This window comes from Callospermophilus lateralis, unplaced genomic scaffold (assembly GCF_048772815.1).
Source record: "Callospermophilus lateralis isolate mCalLat2 unplaced genomic scaffold, mCalLat2.hap1 Scaffold_323, whole genome shotgun sequence".
In the NCBI taxonomy this organism is placed as follows: Eukaryota; Metazoa; Chordata; class Mammalia; order Rodentia; family Sciuridae; genus Callospermophilus; species Callospermophilus lateralis.
The window spans coordinates 27,717-50,946 of NW_027513809.1; the positions used below are offsets into that span (position 1 = coordinate 27,717).

Consider the following 23,230-nt stretch of genomic DNA (forward strand, 5'->3'; position numbering starts at 1 on the left):
CTAGAATGTATGCACTACATGCTACGAGACTTTTTCTGTCTAATTTTCACTGCTACAGTAGTATGAGGCTTCTGGTTGACACAGAAAATATTTGTTGAATGAGTAAATAAAAGAATCTCTTTAAAGCACATTTTTTTCATCTGTAAAAGGTAGCGACCGTGTAGTATCTATCTGTAGAGATGTTCTAAGAATGAAATAACATTTGAGAAAAGCCTAGAACACTGAACATGTTTGCTATTATAAGATACTATTATTTCTGTTATTATTATTGTCACCACTGCTACAACTACAATTACTGTTACTACTGCTAGTAATAAATGTTGACCTGGGCTTTCGTCAGGGGGAAGTTTTTTTTTTTTCCAGTGCCCATGTTGGTTGGGGCTATTGGTGTAACCTGGGGTTCAGTGACTAGCAGGGGCTGGGAGTGGCAGTGACCTCATGCCCCCTGGCTTCCCTAGCACCCCCAGTTCTATTTGGGCCTCTCCCACAGCTCAGAGATTATGCTTCTTCCAACATTGCTCACTGTTTCCTGGACTCTCATCCTCCACTGAACTCATTCTCCTTGAAGCTGAGGATCCCGTCGTTATCTTTGTGTCATGCACAATGGTGACACATGCCCTGGGAGGCACCATGGAGGTGCTCAGCAGATGTTGTCTGATGGAGTGATGAAGCAAATGGGCTGGACTCTGGCCTGAACTAGCTGAGGATACAGGAATCATTTTAGTATTTTTCCAGAGAATAGGACAGATAGGTGAACTAGAGGGCAGGGGAGGTCTTTGGCCTTTGTCATTTCTCTCGTTTTTCCTTCTTGTGTTTTCTGTTTAATAATCCCTGTTTCTTGAGAGAGGACAGATGAATCTGGTAGGTCTTATGGAATCTTACTATTTCTTTGGATGGGACCCTCCCATCCCCATCTCACCTCACCCCCTCCAAGTTAAAGCAAACCCCTCCCTGGCATCTGAGTTCTTTGCTTGGTGGTGCAGTAGGGTCAGAGCTAAGCTTGTGAATAGAGAGCCTGCTGAGCAGATTCTCCTTTGAGAGGCTCTGGCCTTGGGCATCCTTAATGTCTTAGGGAAAGGGTGAGCAACCTTCCAGCCTAACATACTCTAAGGAAAAAAGAAATGGATATGACTCCTGAGTCCTATTGTGTTATGCCATTGAATTGCTTCATGACCTCGCCAGTTATTGGATTTCTCTGAATCTTTACTTTCTTAGTTCATGAATATTTTTATATCTTAGGAATACCATGCTTTCTTAGGAAACACTATCAAGGCTTTACAGAGATAGGTCTGAGTGAGTATTAGTGGGAAATGGCCTGCATTTTAGGTATAGGTCAGAAAGAAATTAGTTGAGGCTCTTTAAAAAATTAGACTATGTGTTTTAATGAGAACTACAGGCTAGTATTTCTTTGTATAATACACTTAAAATGTGCTGCACTGCATGTCAGGAGCCAAATTGTAGCATTTTATGTTCTGGTAGGGACTGTGTCCTTGTCTTCCAGGATCATTAGTGCTGTATGCCCTTCTGTCTGAATTTCTAGCTTTGGCTGAGGGGTGCAAGCTGCTGGCTGTGGGATGTAGGCTAGAAAGCCTTGGCCAGTCGGCTGGGCTTTTGTTATTGCTGTGGGACGTGTTATCTGGTGACCAAGTAGGTACCTTTCGTTGTCTAGGCTGAGTTGTTTGCAACCCTGCCATCTTCTGAGGTCAGTCCCCAGCTTCTTAGCCTTCATGTGGTGATTTGGCCTGGGATTCTGCCTCTGTGTTCCTCTTTTGACTTGTCTTTGGAGAGACCAACTCCATAATCACCTATGTGTAGAATACCTCAGAACTATGAGCAAAAATTCACCACTGTGGCCCACTGTTCTCCAGGCACATTTTGCACATTTTTTTTAAAGATGAAGTTTGTATTGTGATGAGTTCATAGAGAAGTAAAATGTATGCAGCTCAGCACTTTACAAAGTAAAATGTCCACATAACTAGCACCCTCATCAAGAAGCAGATCCAGGGTTCCTTTCCTTTCAGTATACCAGGCCCAGGAAGGGTAATTACTTCTCCTACCCTAAGTGAGTTTTACCAGTTGTGGAACTTTACATAATTGTAATAATGGAATACAAATACTTTTGTATTTGATTTATTTTGTCCAGCATACTGTTCAGCATATCTCTTTTAATCTCCACAGTGATGTGCAAGGCAGAGTTAATTGTCTCTGTTTTGCAGAGGAGGAAAGAAACTAAAGATCAGTGAGGGACATAATTTATTAGCAACAGATAGCTCTGTGATTAGAAGCTTTTTCTGCCTTTTAAGACCTTGCCCTTCTTCAGTGCAGCACCCTGATAGGAGGATACAAGGATGAATGATACCTAGTCATTACTCTTCTGTAGCTCTTCTTTGGGTGGGCAACATACTGGAAATATGTATCTATACTATGTGACTGAAAGAAGTTATTGCTTATAATCAAAGATCAAGGAAAACACCTTGGAGAATTTTACTCCCAGTTGTTGGGTACGAAAGGCATCATGGAAAATGGAATATCTGAGCTCAAACTTGGAATGTGAAGTTAGGATTTTGGAAAGCCATTCATCTTGGAGGGATAGTAAGAATAAAAACATAGAAGTCAGAAATGCTTATTGTACTTGGGAGAGGGAGTACCCTGGGTAATGAGAATTGAGGATATTTGAAGAGGGGATTGTGGGAGATGAGGCTGATAATGGAGTAGGGGTCTGTAAAGAGTGAACATTGTTCTTTAGGTTCAGTATTTGTCAACTGTGTCCCATTAAACCACAATATTGAAAGGTGTTTATAAGTGCCATCTCACAGTTAGCTGGGAATATTTGGGAAAGTAGTTGGTCACTTTCTGCCTCATTTTATCCTTTTGTAAGTGAACGACCTAGCTCTTCTGCATGGCATTTGTGAATATGAGATGAAGCAACTACAAGAAAGAGTTCTTATGTATTATACAAAACCTTGAGATAATGGTGTTGTCAGATAGATACATGCAATTGGGTAGGTTTCAAGAGGGCATGGGAGTCTTCAGACCAGGATATCTCCCAGCTAGTAGTTTAACAATTGGCTTTCCAAAAAACAAGTAAATAAACAAATAAAGAACAGAGTAAAATCTAAAAGCCCTGATTCATTTGATGATTCACTTGCTGATTGCCACAGTGTAAATATATTCACCAAGGCTGATTTCAAACTACCAGTGTAATGTCAATAAACCCTCAGTTGAGAAGACACATGCACAATGAGCTCCAACTGCCCACCATTGTCCCTGTGTTGTATGTGACTCTGAGGTGGGAATATGGCTATTGTAGCTCTTGTTAAGCTTTCCTTTAGGAAACAAAACCAGGAGGCTCTCAAAATCATTCTTGTGTCTACAAGTGCCATCTTCTTAATTTAAAAACATGGCAGCAGATTGGGCCAGTGTTATTGCCTCAATCCCTGGGAAAGGAGCAGGATCCTCAGGGTTGATATCCCAGGAGAGTGTGGAGGGATTCATTGGTATTATAGAATTAAGAACTTGGTTTCCCAATTCAGTAGTCTGCCCAGGGTGTTCAACTAATTATGCCTCTTAGAAGCACTATTGCATAACATTTGAACCTTGGTTTGGGGAGTTAGAACTGAATTCACAGCCCAGATCCACTACTTCCTGCTGGTGTGACCTTGAACACCTAGCTATCTCTCTGAGGCTATTTCCTCATCTGTAAAAATGTAAACAGTAACATCTTCATAGAATTATTTTTGTGGATTAAATGAGATCATACATGTAAAAATGTCTTGCATTGTGTGTGTTATTGATAAGATTAGTCCTCCTTCAATCCTGACTAACTTGAGTTCCCCTTCTTGATTTTTTTTTAAAAAAATTGAAAGCTAGAATTTCTTATTTTTTCTTTTTTTATTTTTAAAATTTATTTTAATTAGTTATACATGACAGTAGTATTTTGCACTTTGATATTTTATATATAAATGGGGTATAATTTCTCATTTTTTCTGATTGTACATGTTGTAGAATCATATTGATTATGCAGTCATATATGTACATAGGGTAATAATGTCTGCTTCATTCTACTAGCCTTCCTATCCTCATATCCCTTCCCTTCCCTTCATTCCCATATACCTAAAATAACTCTTATTTTCCTCTGGCACATGTCCACCCCCCCACCGCCATTGTGAATTAGCATCCACATATCAGGTCCAACCTGCCTTGGCTGCTTGTCTAACCAGAAGGTGAGGTGGATGGATCTAGTTAATCTGGTATCCTCTGGACAAGTCTTGTGCTTATATCAGAAGTATGGTGACCTGGGAACTGTAAAGTCTTTTTCTCTAACTCTTCTGCACATAACAACCTTGTAGCACCCAAGAAATTGTGAGTGAGGAAATGAAATTATTTCTTTGTTTGAAAGTGAAACCTGAAGCCTGTCTTGTGGGTAGCTGATTATTTTCTCATGGGATCCATGAAAGGTATTATCATTTGAGAGAACATCATCCTGCCCTGCTTAGATTTTAGAGAAGGAGTTAACAATTTTTTCCCAAAAAAGGTCCAGATAGTGAATATTTTAGTTTTGTGGGTTAATAGATTCTCAGCTCTGCTTTTGTAGCAAGAAAGCAGCCCAGATGGTCTGTAAACACATGAGTATGGCCATGTTCCAGTATAATTTTATTTACCAAAACAGGTGCAGGATTTGGCTCCTGGGCTATAATATGTCAACCCCTGCTAGTAGACATTTGAGAGGCAGCTAAGAGTGTGAGCATTAGAGCCGGGTTTGTTCTGCCTCTTTTCTAGCTCTGGGACTTGGGCAAATCACTTTATAAAGTTTAAGAGAAACTAGTCATTGGATTATCATGAGAATTCAGGAAGATAATGTCTACAAAGAGTCGTTTATGGGAAGGACTATTGGGAATGACATTGGATACTTTGAAGGCAAGCTATTTAAATGTTTATTTCCTTATTTCTTTTTCAAACATGAAATCTAAATGAAAATATATATATATACATATGTGACCTTCTCTAGCTGCTTGAAGATCACTGCTATTGCTGATTGCTGTGGCTTTTCATGGCTGAGTAGGTAAACAGTGCAACAAAGTGGAACCTGTTAGACTAGTCAAGCCAAAAAATGGAGATAAGGTTAATTATCGACTTTGGTAGACTCAGCTTGCTTTTTAGCTTTTATTACAATGATTAAGCTGGTAAATAGGGGAAGAATGTGATCAATAAATCAACCCTACTACTCAAGGACTTATACTTCATTGTTTAGCAAAGCTTTGTTGACCAGCCACTTGCAGCTTTACTTGGCAGTGTGTGGGAAGGAGCCCCCCCAGAGACAGAGCAAATACCCTTCTCCTCCTGCAAAAGCTCTTGGTCTGGTGGAGGGGAGTAGGAAGAAGTGTGGATAACCACATGCAAGGCAGAATATTAATGTGGCCGCCCATCTCCTTCTTCAGAAAGGTCAGCTTCTCCATCAGCCTCCAGCTCTGCCCTCCCTGCCAATGTTCCAGCCCTGTATTCTCAGTCATTCGCTCTGCTGTAGCCTGGGAAGGTCCCACCCCACTGCCTATTGACTTATTAAGAACTCATGTGTCCATTCATTCATTAAAATTGTATTTGAATATATATTATGTGCCAGCAAATAGGACACGGTCCCTGTTCTCATGGATCTTTTAATAAAGGGCTGGTGGGGAAAACACATTGACAAAATTATGCAATGAGGATAAGGACCATAATTGTAGGAAACTTTGTATTTTTGAAGTATTCTAGGCAAGGAGGATTTCCATGGTGTTTATATGCTTATGTCAATATATAGGTTATTTTATTCAAAAATGTGAGCCAACTACATACACAGACACACACACACATATGCACACACATTGCTCCTTTCCTTTTGCTCTGCTCCATACAAACAAAAAAAAAATTATTTATTGGATGCCATGTGATGTTTTGAAACATGTATACATTGTATAATGTTTAAGTCAGGGTAAACTTCCTTGTCTCCTCAAAGTATCTTTTCATTATGACTCAAAATTTTATGATTCTTTATGATTCAAAATCCTGTTCTCTAGGTTTTTAAAAAATAATCTAGTTTTTTAGTTGTAGTTGAACACAACATCTTTATTTCACTTATTTATTTTTATGTGGTACTGAGGATTGAACCCAGTGCCTCACACATGCCAGGTGAGTGTGATACCACTCGAGCCACATCCCTAGCCTTGTTCTCTAGCTTTATGAAATGTATAATCCATTATCAATAGTCACCCTACTGTACAGTGCTTGCTACACCAGAGTTTCTTACTCCAATCTAACTTCTTATCCACTGATCAACTTCTCCTTACCATTTGTCTCTGTTCCCTTCTTTACCTTTCTGATAACTTTATGATTCCTTGCCCAATTAAAGTTATGCCTGTTCTGACTTAAGATGTATCTAGGAAATAGAACTAAGTATTTTAGGTGCAAAGCATTATTAAAGTAGCAAAAATAAAGAAAAAATCAGTTAAGAGAAATTGGATTTTTTTTTCTCTTAGTAGATAAGCTTTCATTTCAACTTTATGTCAGGTTGTAAATTTTATTGCCCCATCTATCATTTTCCCTTATAATTTATCTTTTTGTCTTTACTTTTTATTTTAAAAACATTTAACATACTGTGAAGTTTGAAAGAATGCACATCTACATACTTTTTACTGAGATTCTGTAGTTAACATTTTGCTTTATTTTTTCTCTCTACAAACTTGATGCCTCATTTTGATGAACTGTTTAGCAGTAAATTGTAGATATCATGATACTTCACTCCTAAATATTTTAGTATGCACCTCCCAAACGTTATTTTCTAACCATAAAATCATTTTATGCCAAAGAAATTTAACATTGATAACAGTAGTGTTGTCTACCAAATAATCAGTATTCATATTTTCCTAATGGTCCCCTATTTCTTTTTAATCCATAATCCAAAGGTTTGTGTATTACCAAATGTTAGTTATTATGTCTCATGTCTCAAAATCTCATTAATCTATAACCATCCCCTGGATTCTTTTTCGTTTTTAATTATATTACATTTTGAAGAATTCAGCCCAACAATCTTGTAGAGACTCCAAACTGATTTGTCTGATTGTCTCTGTACTGTAACATTAAGGTTAAACATTATCAGAAAAATACACCTTGGGGCTGCTGTGTTCTCTCCATTAAATTACAATCAGGAATATAAGTTTGTCCTATTATTGGTGATAAGTTTGATCCTTTGTTTAAGGTGATATTTGTCTGTTTTCCTGTTTGAAGGTATCTTTCCCCTGCTGTGTAAATAAATATTTGGGATGATAGTTTATGAATTTCTTGTTTCACAAAAACTTTTGATTCTAGCTTTCATTGGTGATCCTTGCTGAATCAGTTATCACATTGGTGGTTTTTGCAAAATACTGTTTTTCTAATTTTGTCATTCTTTCTCATTTACCACTTTTCTAAAGAAGAACCCTTCTGATACTTTTCAAATTATCCTAGGAATTAATGGTCTCTTTATAAAATTCATTGTATTGTAATCCATTACTATATTTTTAAAATTAAGATTCTGTTGGGTATGGTTTGCACACAGTGAAATGTACAGATATTAAGGTACAATCTGATTAGTTTTGACAAATGTGTATGACATATAGTGTCTACCCTATAAAGATACATATCCATTACCACAAAAAATCTTTGGCTTCTTCCCTAGTCATTTCCTGAAACCCCACCCCACCAGAGCAGCCCTGATCTCATTTTTTCATTATTCTCTTTTATGTTTGAGTTGTTCCAAGTGTTGGCAGTGAAGGTCCCGTCCAGTTATTTCTGTGTCCTTTTGGCATGTCCTCTTTAATCTGAGAGCACTTTTTTCCCTTTTTAAATTTGTTCTAATTAGTTATACAAGACAGAATGCATTTTTTGATTCATTGTACACAAAGGGAGCACAACTTTTCATTTCTCTGATTGTACACAATGTAGAGTCGCATCATATGTGCGGTCATTCATGTACCTAGGGTAATGTTCATCTTATTCCACCTCCCATACCCCCTCCCATACCCTGTCCCCTCTTCCCAGAGTTTCTCCATTCTCCCAATATGTGCCCCCCTCCTGCCCACTTTCCACCATTATCAGAGAGAACATTTGGCCTTTGTATTTTTGGGATTGCCTTAGCAGGATATTCTCCAACTCCATCCATTTACCTGCAAATGCCATGATTTTATTTTCTTCTAATGCTGAGAAATATTCCATTATGTATATGTACCACAGTTTCTGAGAGCACTTTCTTGTTTTCATGTACAAGAAGGTGTCTTATTTTATTCTTTTTGAAAGCTGAAAGCAATAATAGAGGTGATATTTTAATAACTTCTTTGTTAGTGGACTTTAGGTTGTTTCTTTTTTGTCCTTTTACAAAAATGCTGCAGCAAACATTTTGGACACTTGTTGTTCTTGTGCTCTTCTATGAGTGTTTTTGTAGTCTAGGGCTCTAGAATTGGCATTTCTAGGTCACAGAGTATGCACATTTACACTTTTGTTTGATACTGCCAGTTTCTTCCCTCTTCTCTTAAAAAGTAATATTTATCTAGTAAATATCCACTAATATTACTGGTTTCCCCACAGCCTCACCAACACTGTTTTTTTTTCCTGTCTGTGCATGGTGGTGCAGAGTTTGAATTTAGACTTAGCCTTGAACAAAATAAACATCCACACCACCTGTCCTCTTTTTGGTTCCAAGCCCTCCAGTTTTGATTTACATAGAAATAAAATCTCTTCTCAAGAGAGAAGTTAAATCCAAGGAGAAATGTCTGCCCTTCTCTGTATTCAGTGTCACAGTCATCATCACAGCCAGCTGCAGGCAGAAAGCCTTCTTACAATTTTCATTCTGCACTGAATGTGCAGGGGAGATTAGAGAGGAGAGCAATGCTGGAGGAGTGTGGCATTGCCCCCAGGACATCTGGTCCTCTGCAGCCACCTTTAAACATTTGGTTCACAGTTATTGCTCTATATTTGTAACCTTAAATAACTATTGGAACTGATTTTTATTTTAGAATGAACCACAATGATTCTACATTGGGGAGAGCAGGTTTATTGTAGGCATATATGTGCGTGTTCACTCTTGAGAACATATAATAAAAAAAGCTTTTGTTTTACTTTAAACATTGAATCTTATGTTAAACACTTTTGCAGATGAATTATAATTTTTTTCTTTTTACAGATTGAGCAGGTTATTTGAAAGTGTTCCTTCTTTTCTTTATAGGTGTTTGAAGCTGTGATTTCCTGGATAAATTATGATAAAGAGACCCGTTTAGAGCACATGGCAAAACTGATGGAATACATCCGACTCCCTCTCTTGTCCCCGGATTATCTAGTGCAGGTGTGTCCTGGCCTGTCCACCAAAGCCTCAAGGGACAGCAGAGGCCACTCTGGTTGCATGGCATAGTTGAGATCAATAGGTCTTCTGTGCGTGTTGGGGGGCACCAACTAACTGGTTTAAGTTTGCAGTAGAGCTTAAAGGCATAGATTTGAGGATAAGCTGTATAGGTTTCAGTCCATGCTTCACTACCTACTAGTTTTGAGTTTTTATTCAAGCCTCAGTATCTTCTTCCAGAAACAAGTTGTCAGAATGTAAGCCTGAAGCCTGGCTTAACAAGTGTTCTATAAAATTAGCTGCTTTCCCTGTAGATGCCCAAAGCCAGAAGAGTCATTTTCATAATATTTCTATGTTGCCCTTCTGCTCTAAACAAGTTGGAGCCCAACTCAAGACTGTGAAAATCAGCTTTTCACAGGTGCCTAGAACACAGACTATCTCTACTTCTTCCAAGAAAGGAAAGAAAATTTTAAAATTATGGGATGTCCCTATAGTGCCACCTATTTCCTTATTTAAACCTTGTAATCAGCCTGTGAGGCAAATATTAACACACTCTATTTACCACTTTGGCCCTTGAGGCTGTGGATTGTGTTGCCCTCAGGGGTCACTAACCACCTGGGGAGAGTCAGGATTCAAATCCACAGCAGCCAGACCCTGAGGCACACAATTCTGCCAGCTGCCACCTTTGTTGCTGTTTATTTCATTTCCCCATTACATGACTCATTTTGACTAGTAAATGGCATTTGATACTCTTACAAGCAGGGAGTCAAAGCTTAAAATATGCGAACCAAACTTAAAATCGAGGAAGTAGGCCACCCCTCAGCTGTCCTGGAGGATCTCTGGAAGGAAGTAAAGGTATTATGCAAGAATAAATGAGGAGGCTTAGCAGGCTAACAGCCAGCTCCTGTTACCCTGTGCCATACTTAACCCCTTAAAACCTCAGTTTTCTCATCTGGTAAAGATAGCACTTGCCCCGGTAGGATTGTTTGGAGCAAAATGAGATGGTCCACATAAAGCCTGTCACACAGTGATCAGTGAATACTAGTTAATATTACAGTTGTCCTTGGGACTACGAGTAACATGCTGTTCTTGTGAGCACTTGTAAAGTCCTCTGATCCTGACGCTGCTGGCCATAGGCCTAAGGGGTCAATACAATGCCCTCTGAATCTGTACACCTCAGCCTTCTTTGCAGCACTGAGGGACTCCCTTGAAGCCTTTATAAGGGCCCTGCATGCCACCTTGGAGGATACTAGTGCTACCTGGTGGCATGGTATCCCTGCTGTAGGAAAGGAAAGCAGAGGGACTGAACTTGCTTCTCATTGACATAATAGGTCAATGAGGATAGTGGGAAACTGACTGAAGGCAGGGTGGGCAGCCAGGGACCTAGTTTCCAGTGAAAGATAAAGGGGACTTAGAGACCTCCATTAAGTGTCCATGACTGAAACTTAACAAAGATATTAGGAGATAGTTCCTGGATTATTATGCAAAATACGGTCTGGACCTGGAAAAAGAGGAGGTCAGAGATACTGGCTGTGAAAACTGTTGTGTGGGACTCCTTTTCTAAAAGTACTTTTATTAGGCCTCACAGGGTAAATAATTTTGGGAAAGGATATTTCCTCAGCATTCATTTGCCCTTGTAACTTCAGACCTGCTGGGGATGGCTGACCATGATGCAAGAGGAAGGGAGAGAGGGAAAACTCTTGCAACCAACACTGCCTGACATCTGTGCCTCACAATAGCTAAAGTTAGTTAGTCTTTTACTAAGCATTTTTAGATATTCTAAATTTATAGCATGCTATTTTTTGATAATAAACACATACACATATTTAACATAAACTTTGTGATTTTTTTGTACCAGGGATTGAACCCAGAAGTGCTTATGCTTAACCACTGAGACACATCCATAGCCCTTTTTAATATTTTATTTAGAGACAGGGCCTTGCTAAGTTGCTGAGGCTGACTTTGAATTCTTGGTCTTCCTACCTCAGCTTCCTGAGCCACTGGGATTATAGGTGTGTTCTACCATTCCTGTCAAACTTTGTGATTTTGACTGTTTTTGAGTGTATGACTCAGGGCATTTATTATATTCACAGTGCTGCACAACCATCACCATATCCATTTCCAAAACTTTCATCATCCCAAATTGAAACTGTGTACCTATGAACTCTCTGGGGGGGAGCTTTTAGTTCAAGCAAAATTAATTCTTTGGGAAAAGTAGCCTCTTGAGCAATTTTCCTTTCTCCCTAGCTCTTCTAGAGCCTTTCTCCCACCTCTTTTATTTTTTAACCCCCAAATTTATGATTTGTACCATCCTGGTTTAGGACCCTAATGGGAAGGTTAAAAAAATATCATTTAAGGCTGTAGGGAGTTTTCTTGGGGAAAAAGATGCCCAGAGGTGGCAGAGGCTTTGACTTGCCAATTCTTTTTTCTGCCAGCTCCAGTGTTGCCCAGTGGATGATGACCCTGGCTCTATTTTCATTCTTAGCAATAGATGGGGTCCCAGGAGAGGCTCAGCCAGGCCTTGTGCTGACTGTTTGGAGGGTTGAGATGATTGAAGTGGGAGCCCTTTCTCATTCTGTGATTGGACTTGAATCAGGTCCAATCCTCAGGTCAGAAACCTTGTCTTATTCATCATTTTCTTCCCTGGGGCCAGCACAGGGCTGCCCAACCAGGAGACATCCAATCAGTGTTAGCTGTTGAATGGAAGTGATGTTTTCCACCATCAAGTGGCCTCAGAAGACCCTGCTGTTCATTCCAGATATGTCACATAGTAATGTGAGCTGGGCTGAAGAGATGCGATTTGAGAGCCAGAGTTCCAGTATGCACCCTTGCCTACACATGGAGCAGGTAGGCTTGCATTAGCTGAAGTCCTGCTTAGGTCCTGAGGTCTGAATGCAAGGTAGAGAAGTGAGATCCCAGCGTAGATGGGGTAGATGAGGTCAGTAGATGGGATTTTGTAGAGGACATTCTTTCTGCTCTAGTGTCAGTACTCAGAGCCTCACTGGCCAGTTTTCTCCCTAAGACTTTTGCTGTAAGAAAATGGATGACCATCTTGACCATCTTATTTTACCAGTGCCTTCAAAGTTTGGCCCTTGGATCCTGTCTTCTTTCTTGTTTCCCTCCCTCCCTCTTCTCTCAGATCTCTGACCATTTGCCCTACACCTTATAAAGCATTCAAACCAAGATGAATGTGGGAAGAGATTTTCAGCCAACTCCTTATTTTTTATTTTGCATAAATTCATGTAAACCTCAATGTATAAGCAAACAAAACTAATGGGGTTTTAGGTGCTTTTAATACACCTGTTTTACAGATGAGAAAACTGAGATTCAGAGATGAGTGGTGCAGCTGCGATATGCATCCCTGTCTTAGGCCAGAGCTTGATCACTTAATCCTTATGCTCTTAAAATCCGGGAGGTGAGCACTAAGTTGTAACTTTGTAGATCTTTCTCTTTGGGTGTGAGATAAGATGACATAGAAATGAATGAGAGAATGAAGGAATGACCCACCCCAGAGTCAGCTTGACCAAATGGGGCCAGGCTCTGTTCCAATGTTACCTGTGGGTTGTTTCCTTCAGACAGTTGAATAAGAGGCTTTGATAAAGAATAACAACACCTGTAAGGACTTCCTCATCGAGGCCATGAAATACCATCTCCTCCCCCTGGATCAGAGACTCTTGATTAAGAACCCTAGAACCAAGCCCAGGCCTCCAGTAAGCCTGCCTAAGGTAAGCCCCAGCCTGGCCACTGCCCGGAGTCAGGACCACATCCTAGAAAAATGGCTTTTTCATTCACACTCCACATCCTTCCTCACCCCTGCCTTTCTTGCCTGCATCTTGGTTGCATTTAAGACCTAGGACACAGAGTGTGCTGGTTCCTCTGGCTGGTACCCCTCTCTTCTAGGGTCTTCCTTTCCTAGGAGTTTCAAGGAAACCTCCAGTGTCATTGGAGGTGAGAATAACTCATAACTCTTCCATCCTGCCCCACCTTTTCATTTCATGCCACAGTTTATGCTTCCTTCCTATTAGAAGAGGGATGGCTCTGTTGATCTTCACTTAGTGACAGCTATAAACATTCTTATAGTGTACTATTCTTCGAGTCAGAAAAGTCCCAGTTCGGTTCCTCTCTCACCACAGGGAGGGACATAAAGGCCAGAGAAGAGAAGGGGCCTTGAAAAATCCCAACAGGTAATGAAGTAGGGGGAGGAAGTAGGGGAAATGAGAACTTGTGAAGAAGCAGCCAACAGAGGGAAGGTCGAGAACAGGAGGGGACCCTCTGGTTGAGAGGCAGAGCTGGGTGTTTGCTGACTTCTTGTTTCTCGGTAGGGTTCCTTGCCTCTGGCCCTCAGGTCCCTTATTTGCAGAGAAAGGGAAGTAGCAATAGATCAGTCTTTCTGGGATCCTAACACAGTGTTGTCTGGGGGAAGGTCGCAGGCAACATGGGAGGGAAGTTGGGAGGAGAGGATGACACAGTGGGTAGCACAGGAAATTATTTAGGCCCTTACTTAGTCGTCCTCCTGCCCTCTCTAGCTGGCTGCCATCCTCTTTGCCTGCTGCTTCCAAGAATTTCCATAGGGATAGAGAACAATAGGTTTTGATTCCCAAAACTTGATGTTGGGATTCTCTGAGGTTTGAAGTTCCTTCTTTACATTCTGTTCTATGACCATGGATTACGGGGAATAGAGTGGTGGCAATGTGAACAACTGTCACAAATGTTCCCGATAATAATATAAACAGCTGATCTTAAATGCATGTTATGGGCTAAGCCCTAAGTGAGGGTGTCACATACATAGCTTTTTTATTTTCATGGTACTGGGGATTGAAACCAGGGCCTTGCACACACTGAGGAAACACTCTACCACAGAGCTACATACCCAGACCTTTCTAAAATTTTTATTTTACTTTGAGTCAGGGTCTTGCTAAGTTGCCAAGGCTGCAATCCTCCTGCCTCACCCCTCTACCCCCACACCCAACCATCCCCCACCCCCGTCATCCCCCTTTGCTCCAAGTTGCTGGTATTACAGTGTACATCACCATGCCCAGCTCACATGTGTATCTCATTTAAACTTCACACCCCAAGAGGTAGAGACAAGTATTTACCCTGGTCTACAAAGAAGGATATTGAGGTGATTTGTCCTGACATCACCACTATTAATGTGGTAGAAGCTATGTTTTCACTGAGTCATCATCACCCTCCAAACCCTCTGTGACCTCTGTCCTTCTGTACCTAGCTTTGCCTGTGTATCTGATAGTGTACACTTAGTTGTCTTCCCATGTGTCCAGTGCTGGTCAGAGGGAGGTGCAGCCTCAAGGAGAGGGCCTTGGCCTGGCTGACCATTTGTCTGGCTGCAACTTGATGCCCTTTTAAATTTTGTTGTTGTTGAAATTTTTCATTGAAACATCTTATTATTTTTTTAATTAAAGTAATTTAGCTTTCTTTAACAATAGAAGTATGTGCTCATTGTAGTTTATTTGAAGGATGCTACAATGTAAAAATAAAGTTAAAGTCACCTGAACTCTCTCCCAGGGACAACCACTGCTACTATTTTGGTGAGTTCTCTTTCCAACATTTATCTCTGTACACTTACTCAGAAATAGATGAAAATGTATACTTTCAGATTAACGGTCTTGTTATACAGATTGAAATGTTTTCCCCCACTCAACTATATGCCATAGATCACTTTTCATGTTATATCAACATGGGTGAAATCAGCATTTAAATTATAATGGGTACATAGTATTTGTGTTTTCTGTACCTATGTATTTAATTGTCCTCTCTTGGTGGACTTTGCAGTATTTTCCATTTTTTGTATTATAAACATTTCTATTCCAAATATTCTTTATAAGATGACATTTTGTTTTAGTTTGCATTGCTTTAATTGTGAGATTAATCTCAGTTTAATATTACTGTTTTCCTTTGTATTTCTGTTGGGGGGAATCTCTTTTCGTGTCCTTGCCCATTTTTCTGTTGGATTGTGTTTTTTATTAATAGTTTTAAAGGGCCATTTCTACATTAAAGAGATGAGGCCTCTGTATGTACGTACTTCAAGTGTTTTCTTCTTAGTTTACAGGTTACTTCTTAACTTTGTAGTATTTTCTCCCAATCTGCCTTATCTTTTCATTTTCTTAACAGTATCTTTGGAAGAGCAGATTTAAATTCTTTTTGATAATTTGAACTAATAGGGAAAGATTATATGTATTTGTCAACAGGATGATTTGAAATATGTGTACATTGTTGAATAGTTAAATTAAGCTAGCTAACCTATGCATTACCTCATATACTTATCATTTTTTAGAGTGAGAACACTTAAAATTTACTATTTTATTGATTTGCAACAATACAACAATACAACTAACTATAGTTACTATATTGTACAACAGTGTTCTGGAGCTTATTCCTCCTGTCTAACCAAAATTTTGTATCCTTTGATCAATACCTCTCCAACCCTGCTCCTTCCCCTCATCTCTTAGGAACCACTATTCTACTCTGCCTCTGGAAGTTTGCTTTTTCAAGATTATGCATCTATGAGAGATCATGCAATATATGTTGTTCTGGCCTGGCTTCTTTCACTTATGTCCTTCAGATCCAACCATGCTGTAAATAATAAGGTGTACTTCTTTTTAAAGCTGGAGTGATATTCCACTGTGCATATACACCATTTTTCTTATCTCCTCATCCATTGATGGACAAAGGATGACTCTAATCTTTTAGCTATTGTGAATAATTTGCAGTAAATACAGGAGTGCAGGGTATATTTGCGACATACTGATTTGAGATATATCCTCAGTAATGGGGTTGCTGGATTCTATAATAGTACTACTTTTATTTTTTTGAGTAATCTCCATTTTCTTTTTCATAATGACTATACTTGAAAGTACAGAAATTATTATTTTTTTCAGTTTTGTTGTTATAGTTTTTTTGTATTGTATCTTAAAAAAAACTTTGTCTTGCCTAACATCACAAAGATTTACTCCTGTATTTTCTTCTTGAAGTTTCAAAGTTTTAGATTTTGCATTTACGTCTATAGTCCATTTTGAATAGTTGTTTTTTTTAAATATGGTATGAGAGTTAAGAATCAAATTTTATTTATTTTGCATGCTAATATACAGTTGTTTCATACCATTTATTGGAAAGATTCTTCTTCTGTCAAAGTACTTCACTATTGTTGAAATAATTAATTAACACATAATAATAATATATGTGTTAGTCTGTTTCTGTAATCTGTTCCATTTTTCAATTTGTCTGTCTTTATACCAATACCATGTTGCCTTGGTTACTAACTTTATAGTAAGTCACGATAGTATGAGTTTTCCAGTTTTGTTCTTCAAATTTTTATTCTAAAGTCCTTTTAATTTAAGAATCAGCTTAATTATTTCTACAAAGAAGGTATGCAGATTTGATTAGAGTTATATTTAATCTCTAGGTCAAATAAAGGGAATTTCCATCAATACTAAATCTTTTGATTCATGAACACACCATGTATTTCCTTTCATTCAGATTTCCTTTGATTCCTCTCACTGATTTTTTTTGGTAGGGATTAAACCCAGTGGCACTTAACCACTGAGCCACCTCCCCAAGCCTCCCCCCCTCTTTAAGTTTGTTTTTTAGTTGTAGATGGACACAATACCTTTATTTTATTTATTTACATCTGGTGCTGAGGATCCAACTCAGGGCCTCACACATGCTAGGAGAACGCTCTCCTGCTGAGCCACAGCCCCAGTCCCCCTAAGCCCTTTATATATTTTATTTGGAGACAGTGTCTTGCTGAGTTGCTTAGGAACCCACTAAGTAACTAAGGCTGTGCCGCAGTCTCTGGCTGGGCACAAATCACGAGTCTCCACACAGCTTGTAGATTCAAAAAGCAATTCTTTATTCCCGAACTCACACCGGCCGTCTACAAACACGTTCTGGGGGAATCCACGGTCTCTTCCCAAATCCACACTCTGCCCTAATCCACTACTCTGCCCAAATCCACTCCGCATGGGCTTCTGTCTCCCAAAATATACTGTCTGACCCTAAGAACTCAAGAGGAACTCAGCAGCAGGATACGCCCTATTCTAAAGGGGGAACACCCTAATCTCCTATTATGCTAAACTGCCCTATTCTAAAGGGGGAACACCCTAATCTCCTATTATGCTAAACTGCCCTGGTCCTTGAGCAAGGTCACCTTTCAGAAGTCCTTCCACTAGACAGCATGGGAGTAAGCTGGCAAGGAGATTGTCATACCTACTTGGCTGATGGCTCCCAGCAATGCTGGCTTTAAACTTGTGATACTCCTGTCTCAGTCTCTAGAGATGCTGGGATTATAGGCATGTGCCACCACACCTGCCTTTCTCTCTGATGACATATAGTTGTCCATGTATGGGTCTTACAAGGCTTTTGTCAGATTTATCCTTAATTTTTGAGTAACCTCCATTTTCTTTTTCATAATGACTATACTTAAAAGAACAGAAATTAAATTTTTATGCTATTTTCAACGTCTTTAAATTCAAATTTTAATAGTTTATTTCTAATATGTAGAAATGCAATTGGTAGGAAGGTTTTTTAATGGAGAAGGAAGGGTTTAGGTGGTGATGACTTCACTGAAGGCAAGTATCTTCAGGAGATTGCTGAGTACCCCAGGCTGAGTCTCTGGGCAGATTTTTTGGACTCATCTTCTATAGCGTCAGTTCTTCCACTAAACTGTTGGTTCCATGACAGCAGGCACTACTCATCTGGGTCCTTGGCACCCAGCCCAGATCCTGGCACAGGGTGGGCAATAGTAAACATTTTCATGAATGAAAGACATATTTTTAAAGAAGTAATTTTATGGATCTTTAGACATGACCATTTATATCATCCCTCACTATTTCCCCCAATGCTTTTGGCATTTATACATGAGCTTTTGCATGGATGTAGTAAGTATTTATGTCTTTATAGCCTCTTTTGATCACTAATGTAAGTTGGGCCTAGAAATTTGGTTCAACCCAAAGGCATTCAATATTGCCTTCATTCATGAGAGATTATAAGAATTGTGATGAACCTGGATTGAACAAACAACTTTCCTCTAAAACTCAGCAAAAATCTATAGACTCTCACATATTAACTTATTAATTCACTCATCTAACACACTTCTGTAGAGAAAGCACTAATTGCCAGGCAGTGAGGCAGGTGCTAGTGCCTCATGGGCCCTTGTGAGGTGGTCTCTCATCTAAGGAATTCTCTGACTGGGGAGGAGGGTAGACAGATGTGAAGGATAACTATAGGGTAAAATTTCAGTGCCACCATGCGGGATTGTTAGGGAATTCTAGGAGCATAGAGACAGGTAGAGGAAAATTTTGGGTAGGAGCAAAAGCCTGAGCTGAATCTTCAAGGTCAAACACAAGTTGTCCCTGGGAGCACACACCCAGAAACTGGTTCAGAGGACCACAGGAGAAAACAGGCTCACACCTTCTGATGGCCACTTAGGGTTATGTGTACTTTGCATTTTGTTTCTTCCTGGGTCATTGTTCATATCACCAAAAGAATCAATGATGATGGGGCTGGGGATGTGGCTCAAGCGGTAGCGCACTCGCCTGGCATGCGTGCGACCCGGGTTTGATCCTCAGCACCACATACAAACAAAGATGTTGTGTCCGCCAAAAACTAAAGAAATAAATATTAAAAATTCTCTCTGTCAAAAAAAAAAAAAGAATCAATGATGATGAAGTAGTATTGTTTACATGTCAATGACTGAGCAGTTTGCTTGTAGTTTAAGCTCTAAATGTACATTATTTTGTCTTCACAATGAGGGTGGAAGTGCTGGATGTTGGAGAAAACTGAGATCCAGTAAGACTAAGTGATTTGCCTAGACTTTTATAGCTCTTAGGTGGCAGTGCAAGGACTTGAATCCAAATTTGGTAACATTGAAGTCTAGGCTTCTTAGCATTGCACAGTATTAATCCCTACAGTGATGATAACAGCACATCCCAGTTACTAAGCTCTCATGATGTGCCAAACATTGGGCTAAGTGATTTTCATTTATTATCTCACAGGATTTTCATAATTGTAATTATCCCAATTTTTCACATACGGAAATTGGTTCTTAGGTTATATCACCTGCTAATTAGTTATCTATTTCTGCATTACAAATTTCCCTACTCTTGGAGACTTATCATAAAACCATTGATTATGTCATAGTTTCTGTGGGCAGGCATCCCAGAGTGGCTTAGCTAGACCCTTCATCCTCTGGGTCTCTCATAAAGTCAAGATATTGGTCAGGGTTGCAGTCATCAACAGGCTTATTTGGGAACAACCTGATTATAAGCTTGCACACATGGCTGTTGGCAGACCTCAGATTCTGGACATGGGCCTCTCCATAAGCCACCTGAGAATCCTCATATCGTGGTCGCTGGCTTCTGCAGAGCATGTGACTCTAGAGCATTAAAATAAGAGACAGAAACTTTTCCCTTTTTATAACCTCACCTGAAAATCAATGCCTATTACTTTTGCCATATTTTATTTATTAGATGCAAATCATTAAGACTAACCTGCACTCAGGGGGAAAGGAATAATGCCCATGTGTGAGTGTAGGAGGATCAAAAGATTTGTGATCAATCTTTAAAGCACAAGTAGTCAATGGCTGAACTCAAATTTAAGCCTTGAATGACTGGCCCTAAACCTAAGCTCTGAACTGTTCTATGATATTGCTCTCAACTCCACAGTAGGCTTTTAGCTGGATCATATATGGAAAGTAAACTGATTCCTACCCTTTAGAGACTCATTAAAGATAGAACTTTGTCAAAGACCAAATAAGTGGAGGAAGAGGAGGAGTTAGGAGGTAATTACGGTAGTTGGAGGAGCAGCCTTAGGAATTCCAAGGATTTTGGGGCTTTTATGAATTCAGTCCAGATAAGCTTTCTGAAAGAGCAACTTCAAGAAATGAACTGGTGGAGAGGGATTTGCACCATCCTTTGCAATTCTTGCCAGTGAACCAATTTACCAGCCAAGTTCCTTCCCTGAAAGGAATGGGATTGTGCCTTGAGATTGCTGTAGAAGGTGTAGGGCCAGCCTCAGGCCTGTGTCAGGTTGCCTGCAGTTTTAGCCTCTCTTCTGCCACCACTACATGTGTGATCTTGGGCCTTATTCTCTGTGGTTTACTACCCTCATCTGTCAATGTGGATGATAATGTCTGTCTCACAGGGTCATGGTGACAAGTGAACAATGACACACTTAACACTGCCCAAACACTGCCTAACAGTGATAGTGAATGCTGTACCTGTGGAAATAGCCACTATTAGTGCCCTTTTTCAAAGCATCATCAGTTAAATAAGTTTTGTGATAACCACCACACATATAGTATTGTACAAATATTTTTTTTCTATACTGCAATGAATGCGCCCTACAGGCTAGGCATTTAGAAATAGTTTTAAATAATAACTTTTTCTTAATGCATCCAAATTCTGCACTCTTATAAAATATATTCAAGTTTGTTTCACTGTAAAATTGAACTCCCCATCCCAGTCCTCCAGGATACTGAGATTATGGAGGATGCTTAAGCTTAATGTACCCCCACCATTGCCCCAACTTGGGTATTTTGGAACTGTAGAACTTACGATTGTGTTTCTGTAGGAAGATGTTTGTTAGCTTTTTCTTTAATATTCATATATGTTGGTGACTAGTGGCAGCATCTTCACATATGTGCCTCTGTAAACTGGGAGCTCAGATAACACACAGCCCCTGGGCACTAGTATGTAGAAGAAGCAGGGATAGATCACCCATTAATCTGGTATTAGGAAGATCCAGCTAATGTCCCCTTGTCTTTCTGGAGGTCATGATTGTGGTTGGTGGCCAAACACCCAAGGCAATCTGCAGCGTGGAGTGCCATGATTTTGAGGCAGACCGGTGGGATCAGATTGCTGAGCTTCCATCCAGGAGATGCAGAGCTGGTGAGTCCCCCAGTCTAGCAGCTGTGTTTTCCTGGCTGGTTATTACCATGTATTGGAAGTCACACAGTGCTCCTTAGTTCTTCAGACACCTGTGTGTTTCAGGCTCCCTTGCCTTCCCTACCTGCTCGGTTTTGGGCTGACCCTTCTGCGGTCAGTTCTTTCCTAGTTGGGAGAGTAAGCAAATTCAGGCATTTGCTTGAATCAAGCAAAATTCAAAGAACAAATGGGAAAAGAAATCCAGTGTGCCCCACAGTGACCCCCAGGTGTCTATAGTCGAGATCGTCTTCCGTGGTGAATTATGTGTTGCCTGCCTGCTCCCACATTATCATGCATCGACATGCTCAGCCAGTCAACTGACCTAACCTTCATGCCTTGGTTTCCTGAGCTTCAGGTGTGGTGTTCATGGCCGGCCACGTGTATGCTGTGGGACGGTTTAATGTCTCACTGCGGGTGAGGACCGTGGACGTGTATGACAGTGTGAAGGACCAGTGGACGTCCATTACCAGCATGCAGGAGCACCGGAGCACACTGAGCGCAGCAGTGTTCAATGACCTGCTCTTACATGGTGGGAGGCTTCATGGCAGTACTGGTGGGTCCAGAACCTATTTCCTCCCCATCCCCACTTGGGTACACACTCCATGCAGCCTTATTTTGTACAGCCAGTTGCTGGGCTGACATCTGTCCTTCTGCAACACTGCCCCAGCAACACACACACATCTGTGTTACTCAGCTTTCCTATGGGATAGTTATAAGGAGAAGATTTATTTTGGCTCATGGTTTTGAAGGTCAAGTTCCTGGTAAGGTCACCCTTTGTGCCTGTGGTGAGGCAGCTCCTCATGGAGGAAGCATATGGCCAAGCAAACCTGCCTGCCTCATCACCAGGCTGCTAAAGTTAACAGGAAATGGGACCACACTGCCATCAAGGGCACACTCCTAATGACCCGGAGACCTCCTTCAAGACCCCTTCTGCTGAAGGTACCCTATAGCACTGATCCAGGGACCAAGCCTTCAACAATGGGCCTTTGGGGGCAACAGGAACCAAACTATGGCACCATCCTTCCTTACCCAGCTTTTGGAGCCATAGCCAGTCCCCCAAAGAATAGGAATATATTCATACAGATTATGAAACTCTCCATGTATGATCTCTAGGGCTCTGGGAAGGAGCCTACGCTCAAGTGTCCCTAGTCTGCACCTTCTACTGAACAGATAAGGGAACAAAGGCTCAGCAGTGGAAAGAAGCCTGGCTCAGGCCACAATGGCAGCCAGGCTTGTCCACTGCCCTTTCTACTGCCCCACTGAGCCTCACTAGACTGGGCCATCACAGGTGGACTCCTTGCTCCTGGATTTTACCTTGCTTCAAAAATTTCAGTCTGAACCATTAGAGGACATGGACTTGGAGAAAAGATCTCATATGTACTCATATTGCTGGGTAGCTGTCTCTGTAGACACCAACTCAAGAAAATAAAATGGTGTTCTATGGCCACAAGGGAAGAAAAAGTAAAAAGACAATATTTTTTACTTCTCTGAAGTTTCATTCATGTCTTCACGATTTGGTGATGTTTCTCATTCTTCATGTTGCTTCACAAATTCCATGGTCTTTAGCTTTTCTGGAGGCTATGTTTATTGAGCAGAAGGGATAGTGGTACATTGCTTCATTTAGGGCTTGCTTTTGGTTCTAAGTAGAAAGTCCAAGTATACTATGGCTTTAAAATACAGGATTTCTGTTTTTTGGTGGTTTTTTTTTTTTTTTTTTTGAAAAACAAGAAAAGGATTTCCTGACTTGATCTAATTGCTCAAGGAAATTTGGGCCAAGTTCCTAAGATTCTCTGGGCCTTTTCCTTCTAATCACAATGTGGCTGTTCTAATTCCAGCCAATACATTTGTGTTCTAGGTAACAAAAAGCAGGAAAAAGTGGCACCTATCTCAGAAAAGTAAAGGTTATTTCAGAAATCCCAATGAGATTTCTGCTTAGATATCATTGATT

At 40.3% G+C, this 23,230-nt stretch overlaps 1 protein-coding gene across 1 annotated transcript in view; it reads left to right on the forward strand.

Annotated features, from left to right (window-relative positions):
* Nucleotides 1-23,230, forward strand: part of LOC143389347 (uncharacterized) — a gene marked incomplete at its 5' end in the record, with an annotated part of 66,923 nt that overhangs the window by 25,213 nt on the left and 18,480 nt on the right. Inside the window, 4 exon segments of the mRNA XM_077108273.1 lie at nucleotides 9,233-9,349; nucleotides 12,919-13,068; nucleotides 21,129-21,246; nucleotides 21,638-21,835. Of these exon segments, the coding sequence (XP_076964388.1) occupies nucleotides 9,233-9,349; nucleotides 12,919-13,068; nucleotides 21,129-21,246; nucleotides 21,638-21,835 (583 nt within the window).